This window comes from Anomaloglossus baeobatrachus, chromosome 7 (genome assembly GCF_048569485.1).
Source record: "Anomaloglossus baeobatrachus isolate aAnoBae1 chromosome 7, aAnoBae1.hap1, whole genome shotgun sequence".
Taxonomy (NCBI): domain Eukaryota; kingdom Metazoa; phylum Chordata; class Amphibia; order Anura; family Aromobatidae; genus Anomaloglossus; species Anomaloglossus baeobatrachus.
This window is the reverse complement of record NC_134359.1, coordinates 16,989,356-17,015,912: the sequence shown is the minus strand read 5'-3', so window position 1 is coordinate 17,015,912 and position 26,557 is coordinate 16,989,356. Positions and strand designations below refer to the sequence as shown.

General features: G+C 48.0%; 1 protein-coding gene across 1 annotated transcript in view; it reads right to left on the bottom strand.

Moving 5' to 3' along the window:
• WNT10A (Wnt family member 10A) overlaps positions 1-25,455 on the bottom strand; it is a 44,031-nt gene extending 18,576 nt beyond the window's left edge. Inside the window, exons 1-3 of the mRNA XM_075318728.1 lie at positions 25,397-25,455; positions 24,999-25,261; positions 10,040-10,413 (exon numbers count right to left, since the gene is read on the bottom strand). Coding sequence (XP_075174843.1) covers positions 10,040-10,413; positions 24,999-25,261; positions 25,397-25,455 — 696 coding nt within the window. The remainder of the gene's footprint in view (positions 1-10,039; positions 10,414-24,998; positions 25,262-25,396) is intronic.
• Between the last annotated feature and the right edge of the window lie 1,102 nt (positions 25,456-26,557).

The window sequence follows — 26,557 nt, the reverse complement described above, 5'->3', positions numbered from 1 at the left end:
GAATCTCCTGTGGATTACATGAGGATCTGCACATGGAGAATCTCCTGTGGATTACATGAGGATCTGCACATGGAGAATCTTCTGTGGATTACATGAGGATCTGCACATGGATCTTCTGTGGATTACATGAGGATCTGCACATGGATCTTCTGTGGATTACATGAGGATCTGCACATGGAGAATCTCCTGTGGATTACATGAGGATCTGCACATGGGGAATCTCCTGTGGATTACATGAGGATCTGCACATGGATCTTCTGTGGATTACATGAGGATCTGCACATGGGGAATCTCCTGTGGATTACATGAGGATCTGCACATGGAGAATCTCCTGTGGATTACATGAGGATCTGCACATGGGGAATCTCCTGTGGATTACATGAGGATCTGCACATGGATCTTCTGTGGATTACATGAGGATCTGCACATGGGGAATCTCCTGTGGATTACATGAGGATCTGCACATGGAGAATCTCCTGTGGATTACATGAGGATCTGCACATGGAGAATCTCCTGTGGATTACAGTGAAGCTGTGACTTTTTTCTCCATGGATAATGGCACGTACTCGTAGTGCGGATTTCTGAATCCGGAGCAATTTCTGGTGCGGATTTTCTCTGCAGATTACACATCTTTGATGTAGAGGGGTTTAATCCTCAGTGTACGGATTTTCTCACGTGGATGTGAAATTGCGGGTGGTTTTGCCTTGGGGGTCTTGGCCGCCTCGCACACTTCTCCTCTGGTAATGTGGGAATTCCGGCCCAGCTCCGGGTCCGCATTGTATTAATGAAGCCGTCCCCTGTATGGGGCGCGAGCTGTGTGACACCAGGTGACGTCATTATGTTGGTGCTGTGATGTCATCACCTCATTGTCCGCCTACTTCTGCCGCTTGTTTCCGGCCGCCATGCTGTGGGGGTCTTCTCTGATTGCGGCCCTATGACTGTGCTGCTGGTCGCACCACCATGCACCTGTGTGGGAGCTTTCATGTCCCTATTGTGCGGGGTAATGCTGGGCGATCACAGCTTCTACCAGGAGCTTGTGCAGGTGATTTGTGTCATTACAGAAGATGATCATTAACATCAAACACAGCAAAAAGAACAAGAGAGGAGCGAAGATCAGAGGCGAAGGCTTCACCCCCCGAGCCCAGGACCGCGAGGAAGATGAGGGGGATAATCTGCGGCAGCCTCACAAGGGTCTGCATCTGATAGATCCAATATCCACAGACACAACAAACTGCAGCTCCAGGATCATCAATACCAGGCCGGGGAGGGAAACAGGCACTACAACTCCCAGCATCACCGGATATGAGCACAATGCAGAGCTATTATACTGTCTGCACAGGCACTACAACTCCCAGCATCACCGGATATCAGCACAATGCAGAGCTATTATACTGTCTGCACAGGCACTACAACTCCCAGCATCACCGGATATCAGCACAATGCAGAGCTATTATACTGTCTGCACAGGCACTACAACTCCCAGCATCACCGGATATCAGCACAATGCAGAGCTATTATACTGTCTGCACAGGCACTACAACTCCCAGCATCACCGGATATCAGCACAATGCAGAGCTATTATACTGTCTGCACAGGCACTACAACTCCCAGCATCACCGGATATGAGCACAATGCAGAGCTATTATACTATCTGCACAGGCACTACAACTCCCAGCATCACCGGATATCAGCACAATGCACAGATATTATACTGTCTGCACAGGCACTACAACTCCCAGCATCACCGGATATCAGCACAATGCAGAGCTATTATACTGTCTGCACAGGCACTACAACTCCCAGCATCACCGGATATCAGCACAATGCAGAGCTATTATACTGTCTGCACAGGCACTACAACTCCCAGCATCACCGGATATATGAGCACAATGCAGAGCTATTATACTGTCTGCACAGGCACTACAACTCCCAGCATCACCGGATATGAGCACAATGCAGAGCTATTATACTGTCTGCACAGGCACTACAACTCCCAGCATCACCGGATATCAGCACAATGCAGAGCTATTATACTGTCTGCACAGGCACTACAACTCCCAGCATCACCGGATATATGAGCACAATGCAGAGCTATTATACTGTCTGCACAGGCACTACAACTCCCAGCATCACCGGATATATGAGCACAATGCAGAGCTATTATACTATCTGCACAGGCACTACAACTCCCAGCATCACCGGATATCAGCACAATGCAGAGCTATTATACTGTCTGCACAGGCACTACAACTCCCAGCATCACCGGATATGAGCACAATGCAGAGCTATTATACTGTCTGCACAGGCACTACAACTCCCAGCATCACCGGATATATGAGCACAATGCAGAGCTATTATACTGTCTGCACAGGCACTACAACTCCCAGCATCACCGGATATCAGCACAATGCACAGATATTATACTATATGCACAGGCACTACAACTCCCAGCATCACCGGATATATGAGCACAATGCAGAGCTATTATACTGTCTGCACAGGCACTACAACTCCCAGCATCACCGGATATATGAGCACAATGCAGAGCTATTATACTGTCCGCACAGGCACTACAACTCCCAGCATCACCGGATATCAGCACAATGCAGAGCTATTATACTGTCCGCACAGGCACTACAACTCCCAGCATCACCGGATATCAGCACAATGCAGAGCTATTATACTGTCTGCACAGGCACTACAACTCCCAGCATCACCGGATATCAGCACAATGCAGAACTATTATACTATATGCACAGGCACTACAACTCCCAGCATCACCGGATATGAGCACAATGCAGAGATATTATACTGTCTGCACAGGCACTACAACTCCCAGCATCACCGGATATGAGCACAATGCAGAGCTATTATACTGTCTGCACAGGCACTACAACTCCCAGCATCACCGGATATCAGCACAATGCAGAGCTATTATACTGTCTGCACAGGCACTACAACTCCCAGCATCACCGGATATCAGCACAATGCAGAGCTATTATACTGTCTGCACAGGCACTACAACTCCCAGCATCACCGGATATGAGCACAATGCAGAGCTATTATACTGTCTGCACAGGCACTACAACTCCCAGCATCACCGGATATGAGCACAATGCAGAGCTATTATACTGTCCGCACAGGCACTACAACTCCCAGCATCACCGGATATCAGCACAATGCAGAGCTATTATACTGTCCGCACAGGCACTACAACTCCCAGCATCACCGGATATGAGCACAATGCAGAGCTATTATACTGTCTGCACAGGCACTACAACTCCCAGCATCACCGGATATGAGCACAATGCAGAGCTATTATACTGTCTGCACAGGCACTACAACTCCCAGCATCACCGGATATCAGCACAATGCAGAGCTATTATACTGTCTGCACAGGCACTACAACTCCCAGCATCACCGGATATGAGCACAATGCAGAGCTATTATACTGTCCGCACAGGCACTACAACTCCCAGCATCACCGGATATATGAGCACAATGCAGAGCTATTATACTGTCTGCACAGGCACTACAACTCCCAGCATCACCGGATATGAGCACAATGCACAGATATTATACTGTCTGCACAGGCACTACAACTCCCAGCATCACCGGATATGAGCACAATGCAGAGCTATTATACTGTCTGCACAGGCACTACAACTCCCAGCATCACCGGATATCAGCACAATGCAGAGCTATTATACTGTCCGCACAGGCACTACAACTCCCAGCATCACCGGATATGAGCACAATGCAGAGCTATTATACTGTCTGCACAGGCACTACAACTCCCAGCATCACCGGATATCAGCACAATGCAGAGCTATTATACTGTCTGCACAGGCACTACAACTCCCAGCATCACCGGATATCAGCACAATGCAGAGCTATTATACTGTCTGCACAGGCACTACAACTCCCAGCATCACCGGATATGAGCACAATGCAGAGCTATTATACTGTCTGCACAGGCACTACAACTCCCAGCATCACCGGATATGAGCACAATGCAGAGCTATTATACTATCTGCACAGGCACTACAACTCCCAGCATCACCGGATATGAGCACAATGCACAGATATTATACTGTCCGGACAGGCACTACAACTCCCAGCATCACCGGATATGAGCATAATGCAGAGCTATTATACTGTCCGCACAGGCACTACAACTCCCAGCATCACCGGATATATGAGCACAATGCAGAGCTATTATACTGTCTGCACAGGCACTACAACTCCCAGCATCACCGGATATGAGCACAATGCAGAGCTATTATACTGTCTGCATAGGCACTACAACTCCCAGCATCACCGGATATGAGCACAATGCAGAGCTATTATACTGTCCGCACAGGCACTACAACTCCCAGCATCACCGGATATGAGCACAATGCAGAGCTATTATACTGTCTGCACAGGCACTACAACTCCCAGCATCACCGGATATCAGCACAATGCAGAGCTATTATACTGTCTGCACAGGCACTACAACTCCCAGCATCACCGGATATCAGCACAATGCAGAGCTATTATACTGTCTGCACAGGCACTACAACTCCCAGCATCACCGGATATGAGCACAATACAGAGCTATTATACTGTCCGCACAGGCACTACAACTCCCAGCATCACCGGATATCAGCACAATGCAGAGCTATTATACTGTCCGCACAGGCACTACAACTCCCAGCATCACCGGATAAGAGCACAATGCAAAGCTATTATACTGTCCGCACAGGCACTACAACTCCCAGCATCACCGGATATGAGCACAATGCAGAGCTATTATACTGTCCGCACAGGCACTACAACTCCCAGCATCACCGGATATATGAGCACAATGCAGAGCTATTATACTGTCTGCACAGGCACTACAACTCCCAGCATCACCGGATATGAGCACAATGCAGAGCTATTATACTGTCCGCACAGGCACTACAACTCCCAGCATCACCGGATATCAGCACAATGCAGAGCTATTATACTGTCTGCACAGGCACTACAACTCCCAGCATCACCGGATATGAGCACAATGCAGAGCTATTATACTGTCCGCACAGGCACTACAACTCCCAGCATCACCGGATATCAGCACAATGCAGAGCTATTATACTGTCTGCACAGGCACTACAACTCCCAGCATCACCGGATATGAGCACTATGCAGAGCTATTATACTGTCCGCACAGGCACTACAACTCCCAGCATCACCGGATATGAGCACAATGCAGAGCTATTATACTGTCCGCACAGGCACTACAACTCCCAGCATCACCGGATATCAGCACAATGCAGAGCTATTATACTGTCTGCACAGGCACTACAACTCCCAGCATCACCGGATATGAGCATAATGCAGAGCTATTATACTGTCCGCACAGGCACTACAACTCCCAGCATCACCGGATATATGAGCACAATGCAGAGCTATTATACTGTCTGCACAGGCACTACAACTCCCAGCATCACCGGATATATGAGCACAATGCAGAGCTATTATACTGTCTGCACAGGCACTACAACTCCCAGCATCACCGGATATGAGCACAATGCAGAGCTATTATACTGTCTGCACAGGCACTACAACTCCCAGCATCACCGGATATGAGCACAATGCAGAGCTATTATACTGTCCGCACAGGCACTACAACTCCCAGCATCACCGGATATGAGCACAATGCAGAGCTATTATACTGTCCGCACAGGCACTACAACTCCCAGCATCACCGGATATCAGCTCAATGCAGAGCTATTATACTATCTGCACAGGCACTACAACTCCCAGCATCACCGGATATGAGCACAATGCAGAGCTATTATACTGTCTGCACAGGCACTACAACTCCCAGCATCACCGGATATGAGCACAATGCAGAGCTATTATACTGTCCGCACAGGCACTACAACTCCCAGCATCACCGGATATGAGCACAATGCAGAGCTATTATACTGTCTGCACAGGCACTACAACTCCCAGCATCACCGGATAACAGCACAATGCAGAGCTATTATACTGTCTGCACAGGCACTACAACTCCCAGCATCACCGGATATCAGCACAATGCAGAGCTATTATACTATATGCACAGGCACTACAACTCCCAGCATCACCGGATATGAGCACAATGCAGAGCTATTATACTGTCTGCACAGGCACTACAACTCCCAGCATCACCGGATATCAGCACAATGCAGAGCTATTATACTGTCCGCACAGGCACTACAACTCCCAGCATCACCGGATATGAGCACAATGCAGAGCTATTATACTGTCCGCACAGGCACTACAACTCCCAGCATCACCGGATATGAGCACAATGCAGAGCTATTATACTGTCCGCACAGGCACTACAACTCCCAGCATCACCGGATATGAGCACAATGCAGAGCTATTATACTGTCTGCACAGGCACTACAACTCCCAGCATCACCGGATATCAGTACAATGCAGAGCTATTATACTGTCTGCACAGGCACTACAACTCCCAGCATCACCGGATATCAGCACAATGCAGAGCTATTATACTGTCTGCACAGGCACTACAACTCCCAGCATCACCGGATATCAGCACAATGCAGAGCTATTATACTGTCTGCACAGGCACTACAACTCCCAGCATCACCGGATATGAGCACAATGCAGAGCTATTATACTGTCTGCACAGGCACTACAACTCCCAGCATCACCGGATATGAGCACAATGCAGAGCTATTATACTGTCTGCACAGGCACTACAACTCCCAGCATCACCGGATATGAGCACAATGCAGAGCTATTATACTGTCTGCACAGGCACTACAACTCCCAGCATCACCGGATATATGAGCACAATGCAGAGCTATTATACTGTCCGCACAGGCACTACAACTCCCAGCATCACCGGATATCAGCACAATGCAGAGATATTATACTGTCTGCACAGGCACTACAACTCCCAGCATCACCGGATATGAGCACAATGCAGAGCTATTATACTGTCTGCACAGGCACTACAACTCCCAGCATCACCGGATATGAGCATAATGCAGAGCTATTATACTGTCCGCACAGGCACTACAACTCCCAGCATCACCGGATATCAGCACAATGCAGAGCTATTATACTGTCTGCACAGGCACTACAACTCCCAGCATCACCGGATATGAGCACAATGCAGAGCTATTATACTGTCTGCACAGGCACTACAACTCCCAGCATCACCGGATATCAGCACAATGCAGAGCTATTATACTGTCTGCACAGGCACTACAACTCCCAGCATCACCGGATATCAGCACAATGCAGAGCTATTATACTGTCTGCACAGGCACTACAACTCCCAGCATCACCGGATATCAGCACAATGCAGAGCTATTATACTGTCTGCACAGGAACTACAACTCCCAGCATCACCGGATATGAGCACAATGCAGAGCTATTATACTGTCCGCACAGGCACTACAACTCCCAGCATCACCGGATATGAGCACAATGCAGAGCTATTATACTGTCTGCACAGGCACTACAACTCCCAGCATCACCAGATATCAGCACAATGCAGAGCTATTATACTGTCTGCACAGGCACTACAACTCCCAGCATCACCGGATATCAGCACAATGCAGAGATATTATACTGTCTGCACAGGCACTGCAACTCCCAGCATCACCGGATATCAGCACAATGCAGAGCTATTATACTGTCTGCACAGGCACTACAACTCCCAGCATCACCGGATATCAGCACAATGCAGAGATATTATACTGTCTGCACAGGCACTACAACTCCCAGCATCACCGGATATCAGCACAATGCAGAGCTATTATACTGTCTGCACAGGCACTACAACTCCCAGCATCACCGGATATCAGCACAATGCAGAGCTATTATACTGTCTGCACAGGCACTACAACTCCCAGCATCACCGGATATATGAGCACAATGCAGAGCTATTATACTGTCCGCACAGGCACTACAACTCCCAGCATCACCGGATATGAGCACAAAGCAGAACTATTATACTGTCTGCACAGGCACTACAACTCCCAGCATCACCGGATATGAGCACAAAGCAGAACTATTATACTGTCTGCACAGGCACTACAACTCCCAGCATCACCGGATATATGAGCACAATGCAGAGCTATTATACTGTCTGCACAGGCACTACAACTCCCAGCATCACCGGATATGAGCACAATGCAGAGCTATTATACTGTCTGCACAGGCACTACAACTCCCAGCATCACCGGATATGAGCACAATGCAGAGCTATTATACTGTCTGCACAGGCACTACAACTCCCATCATCACCGGATATCAGCACAATGCAGAGCTATTATACTGTCTGCACAGGAACTACAACTCCCAGCATCACCGGATATCAGCACAATGCAGAGCTATTATACTGTCTGCACAGGCACTACAACTCCCAGCATCACCGGATATCAGCACAATGCAGAGCTATTATACTGTCTGCACAGGCACTACAACTCCCAGCATCACCGGATATGAGCACAATGCAGAGCTATTATACTGTCTGCACAGGCACTACAACTCCCAGCATCACCGGATATGAGCACAATGCAGAGCTATTATACTGTCTGCACAGGCACTACAACTCCCAGCATCACCGGATATGAGCACAATGCAGAGCTATTATACTGTCTGCACAGGCACTACAACTCCCAGCATCACCGGATATATGAGCACAATGCAGAGCTATTATACTGTCTGCACAGGCACTACAACTCCCAGCATCACCGGATATCAGCACAATGCAGAGCTATTATACTGTCTGCACAGGCACTACAACTCCCAGCATCACCGGATATCAGCACAATGCAGAGCTATTATACTGTCTGCACAGGCACTACAACTCCCAGCATCACCGGATATGAGCACAATGCAGAGCTATTATACTGTCTGCACAGGCACTACAACTCCCAGCATCACCGGATATGAGCACAATGCAGAGCTATTATACTGTCTGCACAGGCACTACAACTCCCAGCATCACCGGATATGAGCACAATGCAGAGCTATTATACTGTCCGCACAGGCACTACAACTCCCAGCATCACCGGATATGAGCACAATGCAGAGCTATTATACTGTCTGCACAGGCACTACAACTCCCAGCATCACCGGATATGAGCACAATGCAGAGCTATTATACTGTCTGCACAGGCACTACAACTCCCAGCATCACCGGATATGAGCACAATGCAGAGCTATTATACTGTCTGCACAGGCACTACAACTCCCAGCATCACCGGATATGAGCACAATGCAGAGCTATTATACTGTCTGCACAGGCACCACAACTCCCAGCATCACCGACCTCTGAACATGATCACAATACAGTTCTATTATACTCCATACATAAAACACTACAACTCCCAGCATGCTCCAACCACTAGACTGTACAATAACTCGATTATGACATAGTCTATACATAAAATATGAACCGACCCCTTCATGTAACCAGAATAAAATTCTATTATACTCTATATTATACATAGTGTATTGCACGTCCCAACATGACGCAGCCATGACACAAATCTATTATACACTACACATAGAGGACTACTACCCCCAATCAAGACCCAGCCACTGGACACGGCCATAGTACATCTCTGCTATACACTCTGCATAGAACACTACAACCCCCACCGGACAATAATACCATTCTATTACTCTGTGCACTTTTCCACTTTTGGTGCAGAGAACATTTCATTATCAGAGCTCCTCTTTTCATTGATAATTTGGACTTCCTGCAGCCGCCACTAGAGGGAGCTGTCTGCACACCATTGATCTCCCTGATAAACCTGCTTGCAGTGAGCTCCCCCTAGTGGTGGCAGTGGGCAGCCAGAATGTTACCTCTTCTCTAGGCAGCAGCTCAGCTCTTGTTACATGGCTATATTATAGAGTGACTGCTATTAGTGCACAGTTTTGGATCTAAAATGACCTGGATCTAGGAGGTTCAAGGGGTATGATCCAGGTTCGGTCTGCCCCATCCCCAGGCAGTTATGGTAGGGGGCGCACTCACCTGCCGGCCCACCCTGTTGTTGTGCAGCCTCATACGGGCATGAATGTCTCTGTACAGCTCCCGAGAATCCAGGAACTCCCGGGAGAAGCGTTCTCCATATTCCACATCCGGACTACATCCGCCCCACTCCCATGAGTCCTGGGGTCCGGGTGCCTCCGCCGGCATGTGCTCCATGACCCCATGCACCATGCCCTTCCCACGGTTCATGGCTTCCATCTGAAGTCTGTGGAGTTTCGCTCTGAAGGCCTCCTCGTCTCCTCTCCTCTTATCATCGCAGCCGCACGACTTCAATTTACCCATAGAGCAGGCATTGGAGACGGCGTGCACCACTCCGGCCGCAGCAATGGCGTAAGCATAGGCGCTCTCTCTGAAGCCTGGGGAAGAAAGAAGGACACGTGTCAGCTGGATGCAACTGTAGCAAACCCTCAGCTCTGGAAGTACGAAACCTGCACAGGCTGTGGATTTAAATAGCAATGTTCCCATTCACTGACAGCAAGCAGAGAAATAGAAAATGGCGAAAATCCTCAGCCAGCGCGTTCTGCTCCTAGAAGCCACATGCATTAAAGGGCTTGTCCCATCTTGTACATTTACAGCACATCCACCGCCGGGGCCTCATCGCGACTCCGCTATCCATGGAGTGGCGCATGTGCGACCATTCATTTCTACAGGGACCGATCTATTATACAAAGTAATGCACAGAGCGACGGCCTCCGCTCCATCCCAGGAGGAGACAATGGGGCCCGTTCTTACCATGGATGCTGGTCCCAGAAGAAGGACCCTCATCTGTCAGACGTTTATAGCAGATGTCATAGAAGACTAAGATGGGACAATCTCATAATACATTGTGGCCATACACCGCTATAGCTGCAGCTCGTGCATCGGACCCCTATTCCTCATATCCTATGTATGTGCATGCTCAGCTTACTGAGTGTGCATGTGTTTTCAGTGGAGAGAGTGGGATAAGCCGCTGCCAGAGGCGTCTCACCTCCTCTGAGAATATAGGATCAGGCATGCTGAAATTCTACATGTCAGCTCCATTTTCTCAAACTCTGCTGAATTTCATCCCTACAATACACATTAATTGGTTGCCTGGTCCTGCTGAAATTTGAGGGGTGTAAATGCACCTTTAAGGTTGTGTATAGTAAATGGAAAGGGGTATTACGTTTTGGAAAACCCCTGTCCCCCAGCTGCAGTGTGCTTTTAAATAAGTTGGCTTTACTCACCCTCCCCAGGTCCAGTGTTGAGTCCCCCCCAACAGCTCCCGGTGTCTGTTATTGTCTGCAGAGCCGACATCCCATTGAGAGTGCTGCACCAAATCACTGAGCTCAGCGTTGGACCCGGGGAGGGTGAGGAAAGCAAACTTTTTTTATATATATTTATACATACTGCAGATGGGGAACAAGGCTTTTCTGAAAGCAAAAAACCCCTTTAATGAGAGCATTCATACATCAACCTGTCGGCAGTAAATTTCACAGTCCAAGTATGGACCATATACTGTGAATACACTCTGAAGTATATGGACACATTTGGTGGCATTATTTCACTTATTTTATTCCCCACTTTTAAAGGATTATCCAGAGACGCTGACCTCCACATCATAAGTGATCCGGTACTGATGACGTTACGACAACGCACACCTGTCCAGATGAGTGCCTGATATCTGACGGGAAGATTGTGCAAAGACAAGTGCACGAAACCTTCCAGGACGATTGCACTAAACCTGCCAGGATGAGTGCACAATATCAGCTAGGAAGAGTGCACAATACCTGCTAGGACGAGTGCACGATACTTACCAGGACGAGTGCACGATACCTGCCAGGATGAGTACACGAAGCCTGCCAGGATGAGTGCATGAAACCTGCCAGGACGAGTGCACAATACCTGCCAGGATGAGTACACGAATCCTGCCAGGACGAGTGCATGATACCTGCCAGGACGAGTGCACGATACCTGCCAGGAAGAGTGCACGATACCTGCCAGGAAGAGTGCACAAAACCTGTCAAGATGAGTGCGCAATATCTTCTAGGATGAGTGCATGAAGCCTGCAGGACGAGTGCACAATACCTGCCAGGACGAGTGCGCGATACCTGCCAGGACGAGTGCACGATACCTGCCACAACAGGTGCACGGTACCTGCCAGGACGAGTGCACGATACCTGCCAGGACGAGTGCACGATACCTGCCAGGATGAGTACACGAATCCTGCCAGGACGAGTGCATGATACCTGCCAGGACGAGTGCATGATACCTGCCAGAACGAGTGCACAAAACCTGTCAAGATGAGTGCGCAATATCTTCTAGGATGAGTGCATGAAGCCTGCCAGGACGAGTGCACAATACCTGCCAGGATGAGTACACGAATCCTGCCAGGACGAGTGCATGATACCTGCCAGGACGAGTGCACGATACCTGCCAGGACGAGTGCACGATAATTGCCAGAATGAGTGCACGATATCTGCTACTCATATAAGCTTCTTGGCAGGTGTGCGAGGTCATGACATCATCAGCACCACTCCCTTTTGATGTGGAGGTGAATTGGATGGCGCCAGATATCCCGACCAATCCTGACAATAGAGCTCTGAATGAAGCGATGTCTGCTCCATGTTAAGGGACAGGGACCAGGGGCGGAAATATCATTGGTGCAGCCACATAGGGGTCCAAGAGGTGAGGGACCCCATTTCTACCTCCAAAACAGGTGACATTGTGTATTTCTGCCGCGCTCCCATATATTGTTCTTGCACGGCGCCCTCTTCTGTCTATATCCGCCAGTGACAGGGACAAGATGTCCCCCGAGTTACACCCCATGCACCATTCTAGCACAGTTTGCGCCCTTTTCTCCGGTTCCGGCCTATTGATGAATCTCCCATCTCTCTGATTCCAGGAGCGCTGATGGTTATTACAGGTCAGGTGCTAATAACGGGGCCAGATTTGTGTAAACGGTTTAATTAGTGAATGGGCCCGAGGTGTTAATAAGTTTCCATGTGAATTCCTTCCCTGACATTATATTAACAGCTGTCAGCCGCCCTCAGATCTGCAGCTGCTGCCGGCTCCGAGATGTTATCGGGAGGGTTCGTGTTGGAGCAGATCGTCTCCAGCGTTCCTCCATGTTGGATGTGTTATGATACTGGAGCGCTATTGTCTCTGGTGGTCGCTCCTCTCGTCTCGTGTTTTTTTCTCGGCAGGTTTGGCGGCTCCTTACGATACATTCTTTACATTAATCCTCTTTATCGGCTCTTCTGTTTACCAACCTTCCTGCGCAAAGTGATTGGAGCGAGAGCCAATGCCGTCCCTCCTCGTGCCTCTCCGCAGGACCGGCCCGGACATGTCTCCCCTATCCAACCAACACATAACCCCCCACCTCCCTCTCCGCCATCCAAACTCCACCTAAACTGAGGGTGAACCTGCCTCGGCTCAAAACCAACCACATATCCCAACTTGTCGCAATTCATCCAAACACCTTCTGTCTCCTGCACACACAAATCCGGAGTGTGACGAGTAAAGAAAACTAGATTGTGGAATTTCTGCGGATTCGTGTCTGACGGCAGGTCACGTCCGGGGGTAACACATCCCGGATTGTGTCCTATCGGGGCGCATTTATCAGACGGGTCTATACTGCCCGGAGCAAAGCTGATTGCTATGGGCAGCAAAGTTACCGAAAATCTGCCCCTATGTTGGAGTATATAAATAGACAGACATAAAAGGGTTAACTCCCAAGGAAATGGGATAACTTACAGATTGTTGGGGGACCGAGGATCCCGGGAACAGGTCCGTGTGATTGAATCGGAGGTCGAGCACAGGCAGTATCACTCCATCGATTGTCTATGAGACTCCTGGAGATTGCCCGGCACAGCTTCACTCTTTTTGGCAGTCCCATAGGCAATGAATGGAGTCAAATCAGAGGCAGACAGATCATTGGTGCAATCTGCGTGGCCGCAAAGGGGCCCAAGAGGTGAGGAGGCCCGATTCTAACCCCAAAGCAGGCGCAATTTTGCATTTTTATGAGCTCTTGGGCTCAAAACGGCCACATATTGTTCTTGCATGGGGTCCATCCTCTGTCTGTGGTCACCAGTGACGGGCACTATCACTCCATCCTTTGTCAATGGGACTTCCAGAGATTGCCCAGCACAGCACAGGTCCACTATTTTTGGCAGTGCCATAGGCAATGAATGGAGTAAAATCAAAGGCAGATATATCATTGGTGCAACTGTCGCGGGCGGGGGCGCAGACCACGGCAGGGGGGGCTACTCGAAACGCTCGGATCTGGGATTGTGGCTGTGGCTCAAGTGGCAGCCAGATCCGGGGCTCGTCGCCCACAACTCAATAAAGGGGTTATTTACAGGGGAGAGTGTGTCAGTGACGCCACCCGTGGGTTGCGGTGATTGTTGGTGACACCGCCGCTGCCTTGGTATGGGGCACCCGGGGCTGATGGAGCGGGGCAGCAGGATGGAATCCCCTCCACGGGTAGGGGAGGTGTTGTCCCGGGGCCCAGGTGTAGATGGAGTAGAGTGCTGGGACGCAGTCTGCAGGCTGGACCAGATGACACTGGTGTACTCACTGTTTGTGAATAATTCACACAGAGTCCATACAGTAAACCAAGTGCCGGATACCGGTAGCCTCCAGAGAGGTGTGCTCAGGTCCCACACACCGGTGAACAGAACAGGGGCCCTTCCTCCTGCACTCTAGTTTGGTGTCTCGTGTGTTGACTAGTCCGCATGGAACGGGAAAAGTCCCCTCCCGGTGTCTTTTCTGTGGGAGCTGTGGCCCGCGAGATCTGACCCTTGGGATTTTTGCAGGCACTTGCAGACGCCCTATCCCCCACGTTTGGCTTCCGTCTCGCTCTATCTGGGCTGCTAGTGGGACGAGACTTGGAATCTTGTCCCCTGCTGGTTAATTGGAAAGATGCTTGAAGCTGTCCTCGCCCTGGGGTCCAGGTACCCCGACTGTGCACGTCCTCCGGACCGGATTCCCGCTATTGGCACTGGCGGGCTACAACCCTACCCCGGTCCACTTAAGGTCTCCCTCGACTGGATCTCCGTCACCTGTGGCCCTGCTCTGCCGTCTGCCACCTAGTCAGCTTAGGTAGTCCGGTAGTCCAGGAGCTACAACCCCCGACTACCACTTCACTCCTCTCACTTCCACTGCTCAACTCTAAGGCTGCTTTCACACATCCGGTTTTTGCAGTGCGGCATAATACGGCACTTTGCAGAGAAAACGCAACCGTTTTTTTTGCCGCCGGTTGCGTTTTTTCCGCATAGACTTGCATTAGCGCCGTATTGTGCCTCATGGCCTTGCGTTGCGTCCTTTTTTTGCCGGATGCGGCATATTTAGCCCATGCGGCGGCCGGATGGAACGTTGCCTGGCACGTTTTTTTGGGCGGCGAAAAAAAACGCATCTCGCCAGATCCGTCGAGATGCGGCGCGATTTACAATGCAAGCCTATGGACGCCGGATGCGGCGTCCTGCGGCAAAAACCGCATCCGCCCGCCGGATGCGTTTTTTTGAACTGCACATGCTTAGTATCAAGCTGCATCCGTCAAAAAACGGACGGGCCGCATGGAAAAACGTATGCAACGGATCCGTTTTTTCGCCGCATCCGTTGCATATGTTTTTGAGCCGGATTGAGCCGCACTGCAAAAACCGGATGTGTGAAAGCAGCCTTACTGACGTATTCCCTCCCCTGACACCTCAGAACCCCTACGTGGGCGTCACCATCTGCCTGGCCCCGCCCACTGGTGTGTCCTTATTGTCCTGGGGGGTGGCTAGGCTTTTGTGGCTGGTGTTTGTACCTGTGTGTGGGGTTGTGTTGGAAGGCCAAAGGGAAGGGAATCCTGTATCTGGAAGATGGATGCAGTGTCTTGTGACAACCTGATTTTGTCAGGGCGTCCCACAACCACACCGGGGCCCAAGAGGTAAGGGGCCCATTTCTACCTCCAAGTAAGTGCAATTTTGTATTTTTATGAACTATTGGGCTGCAAAGGGCCCTTTTCTGTCTGTGACTCCATCCATTGTTCTATGGCAGTTCCGGAGATTGCGCGGCACAGCACAGCTCCACTTTTTTGGCAGTCCCATAGTCAATGACTGGAGCAGAGTTGCATGTCATCGACCTCTTCTCTGTTCAGAAGAGCCCTGTCCGTCATTCTGAAGATCGCTGGAGGTCCTAGAGGATGGATCCTGACCGATCAATTCAAGATGGCATCAATGTATACGATGGAAATCAGTGCTGGCGGAGGGACACAGGAGTGATTGACCTGGGGGAAGTCTTCGTAACGTAAAAAAGTACATGTCCCCGAATTCTCGCAAGATGCTCCTGATCTCTGGGGGAAGCACCATTATGATAGCAGCGTCCACATGACGTGGATACAGCCGATCCTGTGGTAGATCAGGTCACAAGTCTCCATTCTGTACGTGGCCGGCTGCTTTTTTCCTACGCCCATTAGTGTTCACGATGCAAGTGCCGCAATTATATCACTGTGTTACGTCGCCTATATAGGCCGGCTCTGTGTACAGGTGGGGGATCAGTAGAATTAGGATTTTTTTTGCAGGATTTACCATGAAGGTGACATTATTACTTTTGGAGCGGGCACTCAGAATGCAGCATTACTTTGAAGGCACTTATACTTTCTAAAGGGGGCCCACTTATACTTTCTAAAGGGGGCCCACTTATACTTTCTAAAGGGGGCCCACTTATACTTTCTAAAGGGGGCCCTCATGGGGCATTATTTGTTTTTACGAGGCAATCATGAGTTATTATTTCCGTTTTGGGGAACATTAATACTTTTTTTTGCCCTGGGACGCTGCTCTACTGATGGAAGGTTCCCTTTAATGCCGCTTTTTTTGGAGATTGATCAATTGATATGTAACAAGTTACTGGAGCGCTCCGTTCTACGCAGCGTCGCCAACTTGACTTTTTCATTTTTCTGGCGTCATCAAAAAATGACAGATTGACAATTTTATTTTTTTTTCCGGACAGATTAGAAAACCACAATAAATTATTGAGATTATAAGTGAGATTTATCCACAACTGATAATTCTGATATGAGACATCGGCCGCCTTCACTATAAACTGCAAAATGCTGGGAATCACAGAATAATCTGCAGAAGTTTCAACAGTTTCAAAAAAAATCACGGACGCCTTCTATTTTTTTTTTTTACGGAGAGGACAAATAAATGGACCACTTTTTCCAGGCGGTCCTGGAATTTGTGCCCCTACGTCTGCGCTCTCGCAGTACACGGAGCGTGGAGGATTTACTTTCTTCTGTGTGTATAAATATCCGAGCCACAAATTATTCAGCAGCGGCCACACGCACTGCTGGGCTGATGTGAGAAGTGGGAAAACCGGATTAAATATTGACGAGACCTTGTCACTTCTGATTTGGGCTGATGACCTCACCGGCACATTTTGTACAGAAGCCGTCGTCCCCGGAGGAGCAGAGAGCCATTACCGAGGGCTCCCCGGCATCCGTGTGCCGCTAAGTGTGAGCACGCGGATAAAGCCGAACGGTGTCTCTGTTCACACCTCTGGGCCTCTCCTCCGCTGACCCCCTCAGATATCCGCGCTCCATCTCCACTAATCCCATGTTAGGGGAATTATGGATATCATTTTTAAAGGCAAATGCTGCCTAATGTCAAAGGAGAGGTTTAAAGGGATATTTCCATCCCGGGAAGTAACAGCGTGATCGTCAACTGTACGGAATATTGCTGGGACTGTCCCAAATATTCAGCCAAAATTCTGGAAAACAGGACTTCGAAGGCTGAAAAATGGGGGGTGATTATATAAACCCCGTCCAAAAGTGGTCATCCTGGGAGGGTAGGGGCATTATTCCCACCCCAGAATTGGGTGAACCCTTTTCCTCCCCAACACTAATGCTGTTGGTACATATTTCATGGCATTGGGGGCAGTACCTGGGGTCTTCGTAGGCCCATTTGAAAAGACCAAAACTATTAAACTATTAATACTATTGATCTTGCAGTGAGACCCCCACTAATAATTCACAGCCCATCCTCAGATAAGAGTAATCCGTTTCACATTGTACATGATTCTAATGTTTGGACGGTCACTGACTCCAATCTCCTTCCATTGTCTACTAGAATCTATGGTCATCCAAGTCTTGGACCCCCATGCTTTACCCTGCAGCTCTGCTTGGAAGGATTGGCTACTCTGTATGAGTGTGGAAGTCAGTGAATTATACACTGCATGAATCAAAACAACCAGAGCTTCAATATGGGGGTCCCTAAAGATCAGACTTAAGTGAAATTAACCCTTACATTTGGCTTCTTTCCTGCATGGCATATGATTGGGGTGAGAATTGTGCAGACAATTAAATCACTAAAGTCAGAGAGGTGATAGAAAAAGCAGCACAAAGTATTTCAGGAAAGGAGCAGACTGGGGATGCCAGTAACATACAAGGTGGGAGTTTAGGGTCAGGGGGGATTCTGTTTATTCCAGATGTCTTCACTAGAATAGAAGTTATTGCCACCACAGTTTATATCACAAGTCGCCACTTCCCGTGAACTGAGCGCTTATATTTGTAAAACAATTTTTATGGAGTCAGCAAAAGGGTAAAACTTTCCATGTCGGAGCCTCGTTGAAAGCGAAAATAAGGGGCCAGATTTACAGAAGGTAAAAAAAACCATTTGTATGAAAAGGAACAATTTTTCCGAACGTTTAGACAACAAAAGCTAACATCCAAAGATAGCGCTGAAAAAGTGACACCTCCAGAGCAGCGCTCCAACATACAGTAATTGCCAAAAGTGATAGCACCCTTGAAATTGTTCCAGAAAATGAAGTATTTCTCTCAAAATATTATTGCAATAACACGTTTTGTTATACACTTGTTTATTTCCTTTTTGCATTGGAACAACACAAAAAAAGGCAAATGGACATAATATCACACAAAACTCTAAAAATGGTCCACACACAATTGTTGTCCCTCCTTTTAATATTTGGTGATGCCCTTTACCGTTTGTAATAAATCCCTTCCATCAGTCGCCTCCTGTCCCCGTCCACAGCTTCTTCCTCCTCTCACCTGGAATCTCAGACTCTTCCTTATAAACGTCTCCAGGTCTCTCATATCTGAAGGTGTCTTCTCTACTCTCCTCTACTCTCCTCTTCTCTCTCCTCTCCTCTTCTCTCCTCCCCTCTCCTCTTCTCTCCTCTTCTCTTCTCTCAACAGCAATTTTCAGATCTCTCTTCAAGTGTCAATGGGGTTTAGATCTGGACTCATTGTCGCCACTTCAGATCTCTCCAGGGCTTTGTTTCCATCCATTTCTGGGGCTTCTTGAAGTGTTTGGGGTCATTGTCCTGCTGGAAGACCCCTGACCTAGGACTATACCCAGCTTTCTGACAGTGGACTCTACATTGCCATCCAAAATCCTTTGGTAAACTTCAGATTTCATAATGTCTTACACATAGCAAAGACCCCCAGTGCCAGAGGCAGCAAAACAACCCCAAAACATCTCTGAGCTCCACCATGTTTGACTGTAGGTGCTGTATTCTTTACTTTGGAGGCCTCATTCCATTTTTGGTAAACAGTAGAATGATGTGCTTTACCATAAAACTCTATCTAAGCATCCACAAGATGCTTTTCCAGAAGGATTTTGGTTATTCGTGTACATTTTGGCTTTTTTATGTCTTGTCAGCAGTGGGGTCATTCTGGGTCGCCTCCATAACGTTTCATGACATTCAGATGTGGACGGATAGTTCGCACTGACACTGATGCTCCTGAGCTGCAGGACGGCTTGAATTTCTCTGGACCTTGATTGGGGCTTATCCACATCTGGACCTTCCTGCGGTGCAACCTTTCATCAATTTTTCTCTGCCATACAAAATCCATGGAGATTAGCTACAGTGCCATGGGTTGTAAACATCTTCATTATGTTACGCATCGTGGACAAAGAAACATCAAGATCTCTGGAGTTGGACTTGTAACCTTGAGATTGTTGATAGTTTTCAACAATTTTAGCTCTCAAGTCCTCAGACAGTTCTCCTCTCCTCCTCTCCTCTTTCTGTTCTCCATGCTTAGTGCGGCACACACACACACACAATGCAAAGATAGAGGCAACTTCTCCCCTTTTTATCTGGTTTCAGATGTGATTTTCATATTGCCCACACCTGTAACTTGCCACAGATGAGTTTGAACGAGCATCACATGCTGGAAACAAAGTTGTTTACCCCAATTTTGGAAAGGTGACAACAATTTTGTCCGGCCCATTTTCGTGGTTTTGTGTGAAATTATGTCCAATTTACCTTTTTTTTCCAGTTGTTTTTTATTTTGTGTTGTTCCAATACACAAAGGAAATAAACTTGTGTACAGTGGGGAAAATAAGTATTTGATACACTGTTTTTTTGCAAGATTTTTCACCTACAAAGAATGGAGAGGTCTGTAATTTTTATTGTAGGTAACTTCAACTCTGAGAGACAGAATAACAAATAATCCAGAATATCCCATTGTAAGATTGCATTCTATTGAATAAAATAAGTATTTTATCACCGAACAACCAGCAAGAATTCTGCTCTCACAGACATGTTATTTTTTCTTCTACTCTGCACTCATTACCTGTATTAATTGCCCCTGTGTAAACTTGTTACCTGTTTATAAGACACCTGTCCAAAAATCAATCACACTCCAACCTCTTCACCATGGACAAGATGAAAGAGCTGTCCAAGAACACCAGGGACAACATTGTAGATGGGCTACAAGATGATAGGCAAGCAGCTTGGTGAGAAGGCAACAACTGTTGGTGCAATTATTAGAAAATGGAAGAAACACAAGATGACTGTCATTCTTACTCAGTCTGTAGTTCCATGAGGGATCTCGCCTTGTGGGGTAAGGATGATTCTGAGAGAGGTCAGGAATCAGCCCTGAAATATAATGAAGGACCTGATCAATGACCTGAAGAGAGCTGGGACCACAGTCTCAAAGATTACCATTAGTAAAACTACTTCATAATGGAAAAAATCCTGCAGGACACACAACGTCCCTCTGCTCATGCCAGTACATGTCCAGGCCTGTTTGAAGTTCACAGTGACCATCTGGATGATCCAGAGGAAGAATGCGAGAAGGTCATGTGGTCAGATGAGACCAAAGTAGAACTTTTTGCTATCAAGAAGAAGAATGAGTACAACCTCAAGAACACCGTTCCAACCATGGAGCATGGGGGTGTAAACATCATATTCTGGGGGGGGCTTTTTCTGCAAAGGGGACATGATGTCTGTATCATATTGAAAGGAGGATGGATGGGGTCTTGTATTGTGAGATTTTGACCAACAACCTCCTTCCCTCCTTCCCGTTGAAGATGTGTCGTGGCTGGGTCTTCCAGCATGACAATGACCTGAAAAACACAGCCAGGGCAACTAAGGAGCAGCTCCATAAGAAGCATTTCAAGGTCCTGGAGTTGCCTAGCCAGTCTCCAGACCTGAACCCGATAGAACATCTCTGGAGGAGCTGAAACCCAATGTTACCCAGTGACAGATCTGGAGAAGATCTGTATGGAGGAGTGACCTGAAAGATCTGGAGAAGATCTGTATGGAGGAGTGACCTGAAAAATCTGTAGAAGATCTGTATGGAGGAGTGGCCTGAAAGATCTGGAGAAAATCTGTATGGAGGAGTGACCTGAAAGATCTGGAGAAGATCTGTATGGAGTAGTGACCTGAAAGATCTGGAGAAGATCTGTATGGAGGAGTGACCTGAAAGATCTGGAGAAGATCTGTATGGAGGAGTGACCTGAAAAATCTGGAGAAGATCTGTATGGAGAAGTGACCTGAAAGATCTGGAGAAGATCTGTATGGAGGAGTGACCTGAAAAATCTGTAGAAGATCTGTATGGAGGAGTGACCTGAAAGATCTGAAGAAGATCTGTATGGAGGAGTGACCTGAAAAATCTGTAGAAGATCTGTATGGAGGAGTGACCTAAAAGATCTGAAGAAGATCTGTATGGAGGAGTGACCTGAAAAATCTGTAGAAGATCTGTATGGAGGAGTGACCTGAAAGATCTGGAGAAGATCTGTATGGAGGAGTGACCTGAAAGATCTGTAGAAGATCTGTATGGAGGAGTGGCCTGAAAGATCTGGAGAAGATCTGTATGGAGGAGTGGCTTGAAAGATGAGGAGAAGATCTGTATGGAGGAGTAACCTGAAAGATCCGGAGAAGATCTGTTTGGAGAAGTGACCTGAAAGATCTGGAGAAGATCTGTATGGAGGAGTGACCTGAAAGATCTGGAGAAGATCTGTATGGAGGAGTGACCTGAAAGATCTGAAGAAGATCTGTATGGAAGAGTCACCTGAAAGATCTGAAGAAGATCTGTATAGAGGAGACCTGAAAGATCTGGAGAAGATCTGTATGGAGGAGTGACCTGAAAAATCTGTAGAAGATCTGTATGGAGGAGTGGCCTGAAAGATCTGGAGAAGATCTGTATGGAGGAGTGGCTTGATAGATGAGGAGAAGATCTGTATGGAGGAGTAACCTGAAAGATCCGGAGAAGATCTGTATAGCGGAGACCTGAAAGATCTGGAGAAGATCTGTATGGAGGAGTGACCTGAAAGATCTGGAGAAGATCTGTATGGAGGAGTGACCTGAAAGATCTGAAGAAGATCTGTATGGAGGAGTGACCTGAAATATCTGTAGAAGATCTGTATGGAGGAGTGGCCTGAAAGATCTGAAGAAGATCTGTATGGAAGAGTCACCTGAAAGATCTGAAGAAGATCTGTATAGAGGAGACCTGAAAGATCTGGAGAAGATCTGTATGGAGGAGTGACCTGAAAAATCTGTAGAAGATCTGTATGGAGGAGTGGCCTGAAAGATCTGGAGAAGATCTGTATGGAGGAGTGGCTTGATAGATGAGGAGAAGATCTGTATGGAGGAGTAACCTGAAAGATCCGGAGAAGATCTGTATAGCGGAGACCTGAAAGATCTGGAGAAGATCTGTATGGAGGAGTGACCTGAAAGATCTGGAGAAGATCTGTATGAAGGAGTGACCTGAAAGATCTGGAGAAGATCTGTAAGGAGGAGTGACCTGAAAGATCTGGAGAAGATCTGTATGGAGGAGCGACCTGACAGATCTGGAGATCTATATGGAGGAGTTGCCAAAACCCCTGCTGCAGTGTGTGCGAACCTGGTCAAGATCTACCGTAACCGTCCAACCTCTGTAACTACAAACAAAGGTTTCTGCCAAATATTAAGTTCTGTTTACTTATTTCATGCAATAAAATGCAAAGTAATTATTTATAAATCATACAATGGGATTTTCTGGATTTTTTTTTATTCTGTCACAGTTGAAGTTACCTACAATAAAAATTACAGCCCTCTCCATTCTCTGTAGGGGGGAAACCTTCAAAATCGTCAGAGTATCAAATACTTATTTTCCCCACTTTAGATCAAACGTGTAATTGCAATAATTTTCTGGGACAAATATTTCATTTTCTGCAGCAATTTCAAGGGTGCCAACACTTTTGGCCATGACTGTACATATGTATATATTAAATATTCAAGTGAATCTACAAATCACCGACCACCATAAGAATTAGTAGTAACTAGATACCGAAACTGAACCTCATAGACAAAGTATGGGGCGACTACTGGGGTACAGGGTAATGACCCACTGTCCAGCCTTGAACAACTCCTGGGCCCCAAAGCAAAATCTGCATCGGGACCCACTTACTATGTGCCATGTATGAGATTGATGGTGTCCTAGGTGGATGCAACCTGTGCACCTCCTGCATCCAGGACCCAATTTCCACAGCTCCGCCTTCTGTAAGTCACAAGCTCAGTTTTCACCATTTCACTAGACTTTAAAGGAGTTGTCCATGATAAGAACTCCATGACTACTTACTTGCTTCCATAAACAGCACCACACATGTCTGTCGGTTGTGTGCAGTATGACAGAGCAGCCCTGTTCGTTGCAATGGAGCCAAGCTGCAATACTAGACGTGGACAGGTGTGGCGCTGCTTCTGTGTTACGTCACCACCGGAGTCCGCTCCAGCGACTTCTGCTCCGATCGCCAAGTGACGCCGTGTACCTGCCGTGGATGGTGCTGGTGATGGAAGAGGAGTCGATGCCAGCGGCACCAGTGGGCGCAGGCTCCGATCATCCACAGGGCTGGGTTATCTTGGGATCTGCACTACCGCTGGCTGACTGTGGGTGGCGTGCTTCTTTCAGCTAAAGTTGCCAGCGTTCAGCTACAGCCAATGGGAAGACACCACACCCTTCTTAGTTCCCCTCCTGTCTGCTGACCTCTGCCAGAGATAGTTCTGATTTCCTGGCTCCTGGTCCGCCCTGTTCTGTTTTGTGATTCCTGTGTGCTGACTTCTGCATGTTATCTGACTACCCTTCTGCCTGCTGTTTTTGTACCTCGCTGCCCGATCCGGATTTGACCTCTGCTACGTTTTCTGGTTACGTCCTTGCCTGCCGATTCTGTCCCTGTTCTGCTATTCCTGGTTTGACCCTGCCTGACGACTACTCTCATCGGACAGCAGCCTTCCACAGGTAGTGATCACCGGGGCCCTGTGTAATTCCAAATCCCTGTACAGAGGTTAAAGGGTTTCAGGGTTCTGGGGGTCCTGCTTGGCGAGTGGCTTCCCTCTAGCCTCCCCATTACATCTCATCTGAGTCTGTGGATCCAGGCAGGTGTTACATTCTGGAAGGAAACATTTTCTAAGCTATGAAGCCACTGTTTTCTTTAGGCGATCCATCAATCTTTGGAGGAAGCTGTCAGCGAGCGTTTAATTTCTCCTCAGCACCCCCACAGGAAAAAACTAAGCATTGCATGATGCCTACTGCAATCAACGGGCTGACCGTGTATTGCACGGATGTGCTCGATCCTCCAGAGCTGATCCCTCAGGTATTAGATAGGTTCTTTGAACCCCATTTTGCAGGCTGCCCTGACACTGGTGGTTATGGAGGATCTCTTCATCCCACAGAATGTGTCATTTGGCGCCACGCTGTGGTTGACCATGCTGGACTCACCTCTGCTGAACACGGCGCTCTCGTACGGGATCTTGTTCTTGGTCTCCAGGCTTGAGCAGTTCCATCGGTGATCCCGAAACTGGTGCTGGCATTCGTGGATGGCGATCTGTATCCCCTGTATGGCTGACGCTGCCACGTCCGGATGCCGCATGCAGACGTCCATCTGTCGTCGGGTCAAGCCTGGTAACGTCAGGCACACAGTATTGGCGTTCAGCACCGGCTCTGGCGGTATCTTCAGGCCCAGAATCTCATTGGTCAGTGATCTGGAAAAAAAAAATAACAAAAATTGTAGGAAAAGCGGATTATGTATAGAGCACTGCCCCAATTATGAGTTTATATAGCTGCGCTGAGCGAGCGCCGTGATTGACAGGCCATGGCGGTAAGCACGCCCGTCTCACCTGACAGTATTAAACGCAAACACCTGGCGGTAAGAATCGAGCCATTGTGTACAAGTCATTATTGATGGCTGAACAAATGAGGAGATACAGGGACCTGAATGAGGTCACATGAAACGCGTGGTGTCTTTACTTCACCCTCCGTGAGCTTAGCTCCTACTTACCTGGAATGTTTAGTCAATCTCCTATCAATCCCGCAGCTTTACCTGTCCCTGCCTGACATTGTGCAGACATCTCTGGCTTTTATCTACACAAGCCCCAAGGTGTGTTCTCCTCAAGTGCTGCCTCTGCGCCATTAAAATAATTATGTCTCTTTCAGTCGGGATTCTCGGCTTGACGGATGTTCGACACGTTATGGTGAAAAGACGCAGGTGCCGGGAGAAAAGACAGCAGTGATGAGCCCCCCGGACAATCGCCAGCAATGATGCCATACTTCACATACTTCACGGCTTCTCTGTGACTGATTGTGAAAAATCACAAAAATATTCCCTAAAATAACAGAGAATGGCAGCATTAACGATAATGATGTCTGCCGCTGTGACCTGAAGGTGCCGGGCGCTTCACTTACACTCATCCTCTTCTGATGAAATGTGATATATTGTGTTCAGCCATCGGGTGGAGGGTGACACTAATCTGAGTGTCCAAACAGCGCCGGAGAGGTGGGCACCGCGAATCCCAGGGTCCCGAATAGCTCAGGAGTATTGTATTCTCAGCCTTATATACCAAGCAGATGAATATTTTGGTCACAGCAAATTTGTGCTGTCCACTTTGTACAAACCCGGCCCCCAAATGGACATTTCCATCAGGATTGGGGCACAAGGAAGAGAAAAAAAGTGTCTCTAAACTCTAAGGGGTTCTTTGCACGTTGCGACATCGCTACTGTGAATTGTCGGGGTCAAATCGAAAGTGACGCACATCCGGCGCTGGTAACGATGTCGCAACGCGTAAAGCCTAGATGCGCCGATAAACGATCGCAAAAGCGTCGTAAATCGGCGATCTGTGTAGCATCGGTCATTTCCATACTGTCTACTGATCCAGTGTATCCAAGCCTACATGTGGGATACTATTTACTAATCCATTGTATCTAAGCCTTCATAAATGATTAAGTCTACTGATCCAGTTATCCAAACCTTCATGAGCGATACTGTCTACTGATCCAGTGTA